The sequence below is a fragment of the Pipistrellus hanaki genome, assembly GCF_964339955.1.
Source record: "Pipistrellus hanaki genome assembly, chromosome: 18".
NCBI lineage: Eukaryota > Metazoa > Chordata > Mammalia > Chiroptera > Vespertilionidae > Pipistrellus > Pipistrellus hanaki.
The window spans coordinates 4,910,014-4,922,468 of record NC_140520.1 but is presented as its reverse complement, the minus strand read 5'-3'; the positions used below and the strand labels follow the sequence as shown (position 1 = coordinate 4,922,468).

Below are 12,455 nucleotides of genomic sequence, written 5' to 3'. Positions count from 1 at the left end.
GGCATGAGTAACAGAAGACAGCTTCCTGCTATTCTCTGGAGCTTCCATACAGCACAGCTCAGAGCAGGTGGCATGTGACCAGCTGCCTTTATTTGAATCTCAAATAAACCTTTGACCACATGCAATTTAGTGGAGGGAGACAATCCAATAAATAGTCTAATCATTAAAGCTGCGAGAAGCCAGAGTTTTCAGAGTGGATTCAGCAGGCTTTTCCTTTATTTCTCACTTGGGCAACCTCAGCATAGACATTGTGATCAAACTGCTCCCTGCCTTTCCTGTGTCTGAAGGAACATGTGCCTCTTGGCTGGTGTGTTCAATGAAATGAGTCACATCAGGCCAGGCCAGGCCAGATGGAGACTGGCATGTTTACAGTTTCCACCTAACCTCTGGAAGACTTTTCCCTTCACACCAGGGAGGAAAGAATTCATATTCAAAATGACCTCGGTAGAAACAAACAACCAAACTGCTGCGTGCCCTGCAGAAAAAGCACCTCCCCGTGAATACATACTCTGCCAGACACACAGAGAACTGCTCTCCGGTCCAGTGTGTGCTAGGAGTTCTCACAGGCCAGACAGATTTAGGATGAAAAGGGCTGAGTCAGATGGTATTTAAACCATTTGGGTTTTGTTTGGGGCAGTCCTAAAGTAAGCACAATATTGAAAAGCAAAAGGATGGGAAAAAGTCATGAAAATGCATTGTGCTCCCTATGGGTCTGACTGGGAACCTGTCAAGGCCCAGTGCTGGTCACCCACTTAAACAGCAACGTAGAGAATTCAGAAGACAAGCATTGAAGTGGCTAAAGAAACGACTCAGGAGATAGTTCAACCTGGGGAAGTGTAGGAGCTTAATAAATAGCCTTCAAAACATCTAGGGGTTGCCCTGGCCGGTTTAGCTCAGTGTTTAGAGTTTTATTAATAGCTCTCACGTGCCTCTCTCACATTGATGTTTTTCTCTCTCTTTCCCTCTTTCCTTGCTCTCTTCTACTCTCTCTCTCTAAAGACCAATGGAAATCCTCGGGTAATGATTAAAAAACATCAATAAGAAAAGGGGTTTTCATTTGCTACTAAAAAATGAAATGGAAATTAGCATCCTCTGGCACATATATGTGTCATAATTATCACAGCAGATCTAGAAACAATCTAGATAAATCAGGGCTCAGAGGGTTAGATAAATATATTTACTTGGAAGGTACAAAGTGTTACATAAATATATTTACTTGGAAAGTATAGTGAGGATTGTTACTCCAGGGATATAAATACCATTTTGTGCTTATAAGTAGAAAGATTGCTGAACTCCATGCTACCTTCCCAAAAATAAATATCCATTTAAATTAATAAAACACACACCCCTATACACTCTCCATCTGCCTTTACTGCTTTCCCATTCAGTCAGGTCAACCTAATCTTCTTGGAACTAGATCGCTTTTCATACTTCTTCAGGTTAAGTAAATATTACATGTGCTGAATGTGACAGTTTGTTGAAAATTTAAAATGGCTGAAAGAGCTTTTAAATCAACTGTTAGACTCCATCATGCCTAGAAAAGTGGGGAACTTACGTTCACCATGTATTCAGTCAGTGCCCCAACCATATGCATCTCACCTTCGATATAGCTTGGACTGTCCAAAAGTCATAATTACCAGTGGTACATGGAAGGTAGTCAAGACTAGAATGATCTGGAGAGAAAAAAAAAGCACACAGTTAAAAAGGAAGATAGCCCAATCACATGCTTACCTGTGATGTGATTAAACCAACATCTGAAAGCCCTGCTTTGCAGTAGCCTATACTGTAGTCATAAAACCAAGAAGTTACTAAGGCTTGCAGTGATTCAAGGTCTCAACTCTTGGTTGAGATGGTCTCATCACCTACAGTGAGACAGAGCTAATCAACTACCCATTACAATAAAAGAAGGATTTAACTACTTTGTATCCATCTATATAATAAAAGCCCAGCGAACTTTACAGTGGAACAACCAGAACAAATGGTCGCTATGACATGCACTGACCACCAGGGGGCAGACGCTCAATGTGTGCTCCCACAGGGGGATCAGTGTGCCCCCACAGGGGGCCTGTGGCTCAGCCAGAAGCTGGGCTCATGGTTGGCAAGCGCAGTGGTGATGGCAGGAGCCTCTCCCGCCTCCATGGTAGTGTAAGGATGTATGACTGACAGCTTAGGCCCAAGCCATCAGTTGGACATCCCCAAGGGCTCCCAGCCTGCGCCCTTTCACAGTCTGGACTAAGGACCACCTCCCCCACCCCCCCATGCACAAATTTTGTGCACCAGGCCTCTAGTATTATTATAACATATTCTCAGGCAAGAATCAGTACTCTTTCTGTGTACAGGAAGCAAGAGCACTATGGGTGCTCAAAGGTCACTGTGTCACATATTTCCTTCCTTTTCTCCTTCCTGTTCTCAGTTCTCCATGAAATTAATTTCTTAAATATTTTTCTAGATAAAAATATGCATGAGGACAAATTCTGATAGATTAGTTCAAGAGGGAGTCTAAAATAGCAATGTAACAAGAATCTTGTGATACCAACTATCTTAAATAAATGTATAAATCATGGAAATTAGAGCACAACTCAAATTTTAGAAGAAACTGAGACATGCTTAAAGGCATTCTACCTGAAATTTAAAAATTAATTAAAAAAATAAATTTATAACTTGCTCTTCAGCTCCAATATTATATTTCTTTGGATTCCTGACATGGCCATCGTGTGCCTCAGTGCTGTGATGCATACATTCATGGAATACCAGAGGGTATGCTCTGAGGCCCTGCCCTTATTCAGGCAGGATAATAACAGAGCAGCTAACACCACGCCCAGATTCAAGAGCTGGGCCGAAGCATCCAGAGCGCACCCTCCTACTGGGAGACGGGCTACACATTGGAGAATAAGGAGCTGACTGACGCTCCTTCCACTCTCCCATCCTGGCAGCACCTCCTTTGTTGTAGGGAAAGGGACACAGATGGAACTAAACAGCCATGAGCCCACGGGGCCATAGTCCTTCACCACTAACTGTGGAAAAATATTTTGGAGGAAAGATGCCAAGACGTGCGATACACAGGCTTCAGTTTCCACACCGGTCTCCCCATGTGTATGAAGCTCGTTTCTCAGCATCCAGCACACGCTTCCCTCTTCCTGCTTCTTGTCATCTTGATGCCACGCAGCCACTAAGGACTGAAAAGGTGTCCATCTTCCCATTATGGAAGAGGGTGTTAACAGGATGTTTCCCGTTCTACAGCAACACCAAACCAACCACAGTTTCCTGAGAGTTTGTCCTGGAAACATGTATTTCTGTGTCTGAGGTTGGAGACAGTTTCAGAAAGTAACAACATTTAGTGCTTAACTCCCCACATCTACATCTTCTTCTTGCTGAGCTGAATTCACAGTCTCAAAATATTACTTACCCCGGTGCTATCTCCAACCCAAGACAGGGATACTGTGCCACTGAGATCATCAAATACATGCTGTAAGGGGGGAAAAGAGAAATTCATTTACAAATGACATCTTTCCTTCAGTCATTGACTCCCTTAAATAATTCAGAACACTATTACTTTCAAAGTAATTAAATTCATAATTATAAGGGGACTTGGATTCCCAGAGCAAAATTTGCAGGACAGGATTTAACTACTTAAATTACAAATAACTTGGAGATTTTAATTCTTTCTCACACAAAGTAAGCCAAGCAGATGAGTTTTCTTCACTGCGCCAGATGGGGAGATGGGGTAATCTCATTGCTTTCTCCAACAGAACTAAATATAAATATGTCAAAAGTATTCTTAGGATGCTTTAAAACAAGGGATCACAGCCCACACTGACAGCTATAACTGTAACCAATCAGCATAACATATTTTTCTTAGCAGCCTTCGCAGTACAGGTGCATGGTTAATAACTAGATTCCTTTTGCTCCTGGGCTCTCGCAAAATGACAAGGGTCAGAAGCGTGAGCAAATGCCCTTTTTTCACATTTAAAATAGTACTTGATAATGATAATAGTAGTAATAATAGTAGATATTAGTAGATAATGATAATAGTAGATAGTAGTAGATAATGTAATAATAGTAGATAATGATAGTAGTAAATAAAACAACAACAACAATAATAATAATACAACCTTAATAGAGTTGTGAGAGTGAGGAGACAAAAAAAAAGGAAAGCTGGTGTAAGTGTATCCAAAATATGGTAAACATATTAAAATGCAGTTAGATATTTTTTGTTAATCCTCACCGAGGATATTTTTCTATTGGTTTTTAGAGAGAGTAGAAGGGGGGGTGGGGAGAAAGAGGAAGAGAAAGAAAGGGAGAAACATCTATGTAAGAGAGACATATTAATTGGTTGCCTTCTGCATATACCAGGGCCAGGGACTGAACCTACAACCCAGATTCATGCCCTTGACTGAGAATTGAACCCAAGACCCTTTGGTGCTCAGCCAACACTCCAACCACTGAGCCACACCAACCAGGGCTAACACACAGTATTAGTAATCATTGTAGGTGCTTTTGCATTTTAGGTTTCAAATTCTTTCTTTCTCTATCTATAAAATAATATATATCCATTACAGAAAATGTAGACAATGGGGAGGTATAATGAATATAAGTCTTTTATAATCCTATCACACAGAGATATTCAAGGCAAACACTATATTTATAATTTCTTAGTTTCTATTGTTGTTGTTGTTGTTGGCTAATAAATAATTCCAAAAAGACCACACTGGCACTTGGTAAATATGTCCAACCACACAGAACTATATACAGAAAAGGTGAAGATCCTTCCTCTTTGTCTGCCAAGTACCCCACCACCACCACCAAATCCCCACTGCCCAGAGGGGCTAACAGTTTAGTATGCATTTCTACTGCGTGGACAATTCCACTTTCCTCTTAGGAAGACATATATCTTAAGATTTTTAAAACCTTAAGCATGCTCTGCCTTTCTGAACATTAAGGAGCGGTTCCTTAGAAGCAGAGGGTATCACTGTGTACTCTCTGGTGTTCCCTGTGCCTGCCACGGCACTTTGCACACTCAATGAGCATTTGTTGAAAATGGTTCTACAGCCTTCCCAAACCACAAGCTCAGTCTCAAAATAGCACATGTCTGTAAATGGTGGATGGCAGTCTCCGGGTCACTCAAGCTGCCAATCTCAACAGAGACGTCTGAAGAAACAGAACTCAAAACACTATTTTGCTTATCTTCTAATTTTCTTTGGTGGTCTTCCTGAACGGGCCTCTGAATTCACCTCTGCTATTTCCCCTCCGGACTTTAAGTACATCTGAGGTCAGCAGAATCTCTTGTACAGTCTCTGCAAGTGGCACAATCAGTGCCGCACAGAGGGCTTGCTCAGTGAACGCTGGTTAACTCTCAAACGCTCAGGCAGAGCTTCTCACAGTCTCTGCAGGACAGAAAGGCTATTCATGCTCCCACACTAGCCAAGCATCTGCGGAAAAGCAGAACTGCTAGAGACATCTGGAACCAGCAGCGTAAAAACGGACACAGCATTGTGTCTTGCAAGATAGTCCGCACAGAGCAAGATGGCATATTCTTTGGAGTGAAGATAGCGTCTGAAATCACATCAATGAGCTCCTTGAGGAGAAGTAGAAAGATCCAGAGCTACCACAAGCATGAGACAGACCCCACGGGTTGTCACCTAAGCAGAGGCTCTCTCTCCAAGGAAGGCTCTGGTCACAGCAGCTGACCAGGAGAAAAGACAAATCCACCACTGGAGTCCTGCCGTCTTGCTCAGGCAACAACATGGCTTGTCTGGAGCCAATCAGAGCCTGTACTTCTCACCTTTATACTTCCCTCTCCTGCTGCCCAATCACAGAGGGGGAAGATTCTTAGTTGCCACTAGCAACCTGCAACTACTCCTAAACAACTCAAAGGACAGTTGACCTAATTCATCATCCAAAGGGTACCTTTGGAAAAGTATGCCAGACTTATCTATAATAATAAAAGCATAAAATGCAAAGCAACCAAAAGTCCAAACAGCAGAGTGACCATCCAGATGACCTACCAGATGACCACACTATGACACCCACTGGCACCAGGCCAGCCAAGGCAGGTGCAATGCAATTGGTCAGAGGCCGGGCCATCGCCCCATGATCGCCCTGCAGAGGGAGGCCCAGGCTATCTGGTGGTGGCACTAAGGCAGGTGGGCAGAGCCTCCCTTTGCAGGGTGGGGGGATGGGGGATGATTGATGGCGGGGCTCCCAGACTGTGAGAAGGCACAAGCTGGGCTGAGGTACCCTCTCACCCACCCTCCCCACTTCAGTGCATGCATTTCGTGCACCGGGCCTCTAGTTAGCTATAATTGTGGTCTTCTATTCTTAATCCTTTCTCCCTTCCCTTCCCAATAGCCAGTTACATTTCACTTTTGAAAATAAACAAACTCATTGAAAAAGCTCATCCATCTACAGCAAATGCAGCTAATTTTTTATATTTCAGTCTTTAACATTCTTATGGTGAAAGTAAAAGAAAAAAAAAAGAAATCAGATTCAACAACAGACCAAAACTCAAGTAGAGAGAAAAGGTCATGTGGACAGGAGACAAATCCAGCAGAATCGGGGGACCAAGAGCACAGATACAATTCTACCCCGTCCATGGGAGGGTCACAGGTGTCCAGGAAAGGGTGAACAGTCCTGGTCATGGTTAGGGCACAGAATTCACAAGTGTCAGCACAAGGCCATCAATTCTAATGGACATCATTTATCATATTTAACATACTATACATACTACATTGTGGTGGCATCATAGATATTTCAAAACATGTATTACTTTTAATTATAGCATAAGAACGTTGTCCGCCTCCCTCACTAGACCTGAAAAAGAACATCCAGTACAGGGGCTAAGCCTATTCATTTTAGCAGGAATATATAAGGTAGCACATAAAAGGCATTCAATAAATATTAAATTCATTTTCTTTAAGAAAATGTGAAGCTCTGAAAAGGAGGAGGATGAAAAGATAAAGCCAGACCACTTAATTTCTCCAAGACAGAAACGAGTCTAAATATGAAAAGTTCTAAGAAGACTTCTGCTTCTGGCCAAGAGAGACCAGCAGGGATCCGATTAACCTTCCCACTGGAAACAACTGAAAACACAAACTATATGAAATCATCGTTTTCAAGACACTGGACTTCGAGGCAACAAAATACAATAATCTCTGACAGACAAAAAAAAAAACAAGGGCTCCCTCTGCCCTAGGGGACTGTCTGGAGAGTGTCGAGGACACAGTGCTGGGAAGCGGAGAGCCCAGATGTTGAAGAAATGAGCTGGTGGTCTGGGGAGGACATGGAGGCTATCGCCACCATCACCTGTAGTTACCACCAACTCCATACACACAGTCAGAAATTGGTGAAGATGCCCCGGGCCCATCAAAGCATTTAGAGGCACTGGTTGGGAGTGGACTACATAGATGAGAAAGAAGAATAAAGGTCTGTCTGCACACCAAGGTGTAAGCAGGGATTGCAGAGGTCGGAGCATACAGAAGCAAGAGCAAGATGGCGGGTGGAAGGCAGTTGTGCAGGAAGCACAGACATATGTAAGGATTTTGAAAATTTTCAAAGAGTTACAAATAAACTATATTAATATCGCCAACTAGTAATGTGTTGAGTATACAGTAGATGCTATTAAGTACTTGTTAAGTAAGAATTTCAAATCAGGATAAACAAAGTTAAGGTGGGAACCAAAGGGGAATAAAAATAGAAATAAAAATAGAGAAAAATGTGTGTGAGGAAAAAAGTACTTCTGTTTGAAATACCCAAGAAAGCTGAGATGAGGCCACAGGATCACTGACCCAAACAGGCATGGTTTCCAGTGGTAGATACAGTTGAAGATAATCACCCAATAAGTTATGGCTCTATTGCTCTAATCAAGGCAAAGTAAGAGGAATAAAAGGAATATGAACAAAGGACAAAGCTTATTGCTCCAGAGAACTGAAAGGCAGATTAATCTCTCCAGGAAGAGAAAACCCCAAATCTCTAACACAATACAACCAATGAATATCCTATACTATTACAACCCAGAACATATAAAACATGCTAAAATACTGAACATATAAAAACATTCAGGAGTCAAGGCCAGCCCACAGAAGGCAGAGTGATGTCTGCCTCAAGCACTGTTGCAGAATGATGTAATGCGTTAGCTGTCGGTATACATGACCACTGGAATGGAGAAGGTGGGGAAGTTTGCAGCATGTTTTATTTCTGGGAACAATAGCTGAATTGCAAAAGGGACAGATTATTTAGCATAAAGAGAACATGATCTGACCACTACATATTGCTAAGAGTCAGCCAAATGTATATTTAGAAGGTCAAAATTAAAAAACCACACACACATGTAAATATGCTATTTGTGTGACTAACAAGGCTAAAGCTCAGAGGGGACACATGGTAAACACATAATTTAGATTACTTAATCACATCCTAGGGAAGGAAGCTCAGAAACCAGGAAGTTGAAGACTAGCTAAGTAACAGGTCACCTGATCTATCAGGAAGCTTACGCACATCTAGAGAGATTGATTAATCCGCTAGCAGTTACTGGCACAGGAAGTGACAGGCAAAGTCCAAGACTGGTTGAGGTTTCTTTTAGTGTATGACAACGACTTTCAACCCTTTTCATCTCATGGCACACATAAACTAAATTACTAAAATTCTGCAGCACACTAAGAAAAATGTATATTTTTGCCAATCTGACAAAAAAGGGTATAATTTTGATTCATTCACACCAAGTGGCTATTGCTGTGTTGGCTATTTACTTTTTTTTTTAATTTGAAAAAGAGAACAGTGCCCCTGACTAAATAGTCAGGTATTGAATATTTTAAAAATTCTTTCTGCACCTCAGCACACCAGTTGAAAATCGCTAGTGTATGATAAAGTTAACAGTGCGAGTTAGTGGTCAAACAGCTGGGAAAAACTAGCTATTTAGAAAAAATATATAAAGATAGATTTCTAATTCCCTTCTTATCCCCACTCCCAAAGAGATTCTACACAGAACAGAGATTTAAATGTAAAAAGTTAAGTAATAAAAATCCTCCTCCCTCCTGTCTACATTCTCTAGAAATCAATGGAAAAAATATCCTTGGGTGAGGATTTAAAAAATAATAAAAATAAAATTATATAATTTCTTTTTATTTTTTTAAAAGGATATATGAAAGGCTGGTATAAGAAGTACTCATTGATGTTCTAGCCGGTTTTGCTCAGTGGATAGGGTGTCGGCCTGTGGATTGAAGGGTCCCAGGTTCCATTTCTACCGGGACACATCCTGGGTTGTGGGCTCAATCCCCAGTAGGGGGCATGCAGGAGGGAGCCAATCAGTGATTTTCATATTGATGTTTCTATCTCTCTCTCCCTCTTCCTTCCTTTCTGAAATCAATAAAGAAATATATATATATATATATATATATATATATATATAGAGAGAGAGAGAGAGAGAGAGAGAGAGAGAGAGGGGGGGGGGGTACTCATTGACTTATTCTTCTGTTACATTGGCTAACAGATGTAACAGACAGTTACAGACTGGATCAGAGAGCCCCTACTCCCCCGAGCCACACTAACACCAGTGGTCTTGAACATCATTATTCGCTGACACACTGTTCAGTCTTTTTTTCATCACCTGTTGAACAGGGATTTCTAGTGTCCCCGATGACATGGACAGCCATTTACTACCCCCATTAGGGAAGCGCTGGGCAGCAGGGATTCACTGACGGACATTTATAACCAAACTGGTTTTCAGGGAGTCATTGTGATAGAAAGTAGGGGGACAGCTTGTACTGCCATCTCTGAAATAAGGCCACCTTGACAGCTACTGCAAGACTCATCCACAAGTTTACCGTCTATCATTTCAAAGCCTAAAACACAACATCTTTCATGGAAATAACTCTGTCTTCATTATCTAATTAAACCTGAAGCCTCATTAAATTACTGTTACTATAGCTTGGAGAACTTAAAGTTGGTCCTGAGAGTCACTGCGGCTTGGAAAAAAACTAGGTAATGAGAAACTTCTGCCTAGCTTTAGTTACACACCTGATCAAAAGTAAAACACTGAAAGAACTGCCTCCCACACACCCGAGCCGGGTCAGTGTCACATGGCAGGCCCCGTTAAAGACACATGGAGCAAGCAAAAGAAGCCTTCAGCAAAATGAAAAGACAACCCCTGAATGGGAGAACATATTCACCAGTGACACATCTGATGAGGGGCTAATGTCCAAAATAGATGAAGAACTTACACAATTCAACACCAAGGAGACAAGCGACCCAATTTAAAAAATGGGCAAAGGAACTGAATAGACACCTCTCCAAAAATGATATACAGATGGTCAATAGACATATGAAAAGATGCTCAACATCACTAATCATCAGAGAGATGCAAATTAAAACGACACTGAGATATCACCTCACACCTGCCAGGATGGCCACCAGTAATAAATCAACAGACAAGAAAGGGGAACCCTTGTGCACTGCTGGTGGGAATGCAGACTGATGCAGTAACTGTAGAAAATAGTATGGCGTTACCTCCAAAAATTTAAAAATGTATCTACCTTTTGACCCAGTGATCCCACTTTTGGGAATATATCTGAAGAAACCCGAAACACTAATTCAGACAACAGTATTGTGACAGCCAGGGGGAGGGGATGGAGAAAGGTGGAAAAGGAAAAGGGATGGAGATGGAAACGAACTTTACCTTGGGCAGTGGGTACACAACACAGATGCAGATTATGTTTCATTGAGTGACACACTTGAAACCTGCATAATTTTGTTAACTAACGTCACCCCAATAAACAAAAAAAAAACACAAAACAAAACAACAAAAAAAGACACGTGCAGACGACCAACCATCTTGTCATCGGGAACAACCTCTCTGGCAAGTAAATGAGGGAGTGAATTCAATGATGGTATCCCTCACACACACTCCTACTTTCAACAAATCCATGGCACAAGGCGGTGCCTACCATGTGCCAGACCCTACTTGGGATGCTGAGAACACAGCGATCATCCACTTTCTGTGCTCGTGGAGCTTTCAACATGCTTCTAAAGAAGTCTAAAAACGAAGCCCTGACATGCTAGACATTTAATCTACAGAAGACAGCCTGTCCCATGAAAACAGAACTACAAAGGTGTGTTAAAGCCTAGTGCAGTGCCTAACTGGCTGAAGAACCAGGCACACATCGTTTTCTCTCCTGGGAATCCATTTCCTCTGATAAAAACTGAGTGATGCTCCTTCACTCACTGGAATAATAAAAATCAAATGAAAAACAAAGATAAGGCGTTGGTGATTCCCCTTCCTTCCTCCTCCCCAAGAATGGGAATTTAAGATGTAGGCTTCCCAGCCCTACCGGGGAGCACAGGGTGGACAGGCACAGTGATGTACGAGGGAGGCCTGGGCAGGACCTGGGTGATGCTCTGATTAGAGTACCGCTCTGCTAAGTGTGCCACTGGCACTGCTAGGATCATAAAAATGAGCCAAAAACCAGACCACAAATGTTTAGTTCTCAGGGAGACTATTCTTAGAAAAGAAAAGGCTAAACAGAAACTCTTATTCAAGCTTTCAGACTTGCCTGCAAGGTAGGATGATACAGAGGTGGGCACTGGGCTAGCAGGGAACTTGAATTTTATTTCCAGCCATGCCTAAAGCCTGGTGAACTTGAGCAGCTCCACCGTACTCCACCACCAAGGCGAGGGGAGGCTGGAATGACAACATTTCTGGTCCCTATAAGCTTTGAAAGTCTATGACTCATCATTAATTTAACCTCTCTGTTTAGTTTTCCACTGCTCTGTCTTCATAAAAATAAAAATAAAAATAAAAATCGGCTCCCTGCTGGACAACACTCTAGTGTTAAAAGCAGAGGTGACAGCTACCTCCATCATCGACAAACTCCACAACCTGGCTGCTCACTGAGAGGAAGCGGAGGAGACCTCTGGTGCCGCCATCCGTGCAATAAAAATCCATGCATTTGACCTCTAAGAGAAACTTGCAGGCCAGCACTCTAAATCAATTTGCTAAGCTTGTTAGAATTGCCTAAAATTAGTCATCTGTTTTCCTAGCTTACATTAGAAGCAGCAAATCAAATCTGGGGACGGGGCAGCAGCTACAGGAACCAGATATTGCAATGGGACTATCATTTCTGCAGGGGAATTTTTTTTTTTTTTTCAACAAGAAGACAATGGCACTAGACTTATAAGTCTGGGCTGCCCGGAATGGGAGGATATGATCCCGCATATCTCATCCTGAGGGCATTAGTGCCATATTAATGTGAGTCGCAGTGTAGCATAATGTCATCTCCATGATCCAGGCTCATTCAGTTGACTAAGAAGACAGTGAAGTGTTTTAGAAAAATTTCCACTGGAACAACAACAAAACCTTTGGCACTTAAAAGGGTAGGCTTAGTTTCTGAAAAATTCACTTTCATAGGATAATTCATTTCAAATCATGGCCAATAAACGAGCTGAACTGCAAAACTGTTAACATT

At 42.0% G+C, this 12,455-nt stretch overlaps 1 protein-coding gene and 1 long non-coding RNA gene across 3 annotated transcripts in view; one reads left to right on the top strand and one right to left on the bottom strand.

Moving 5' to 3' along the window:
* SORT1 (sortilin 1) overlaps positions 1–12,455 on the bottom strand; it is a 56,194-nt gene that overhangs the window by 33,869 nt on the left and 9,870 nt on the right. For both annotated transcript variants that reach the window (XM_084866178.1, XM_084866177.1), the window contains exons 2-3: positions 3,407–3,466; positions 1,600–1,673 (exon numbers count right to left, since the gene is read on the bottom strand). In XM_084866178.1, the coding sequence (XP_084722304.1) occupies positions 1,600–1,673; positions 3,407–3,466 (134 nt within the window). The remainder of the gene's footprint in view (positions 1–1,599; positions 1,674–3,406; positions 3,467–12,455) is intronic.
* Positions 1–12,455, top strand: part of LOC311612938 — a 68,525-nt gene that overhangs the window by 51,408 nt on the left and 4,662 nt on the right. The gene's annotated exons all lie outside the window — the stretch shown is intronic.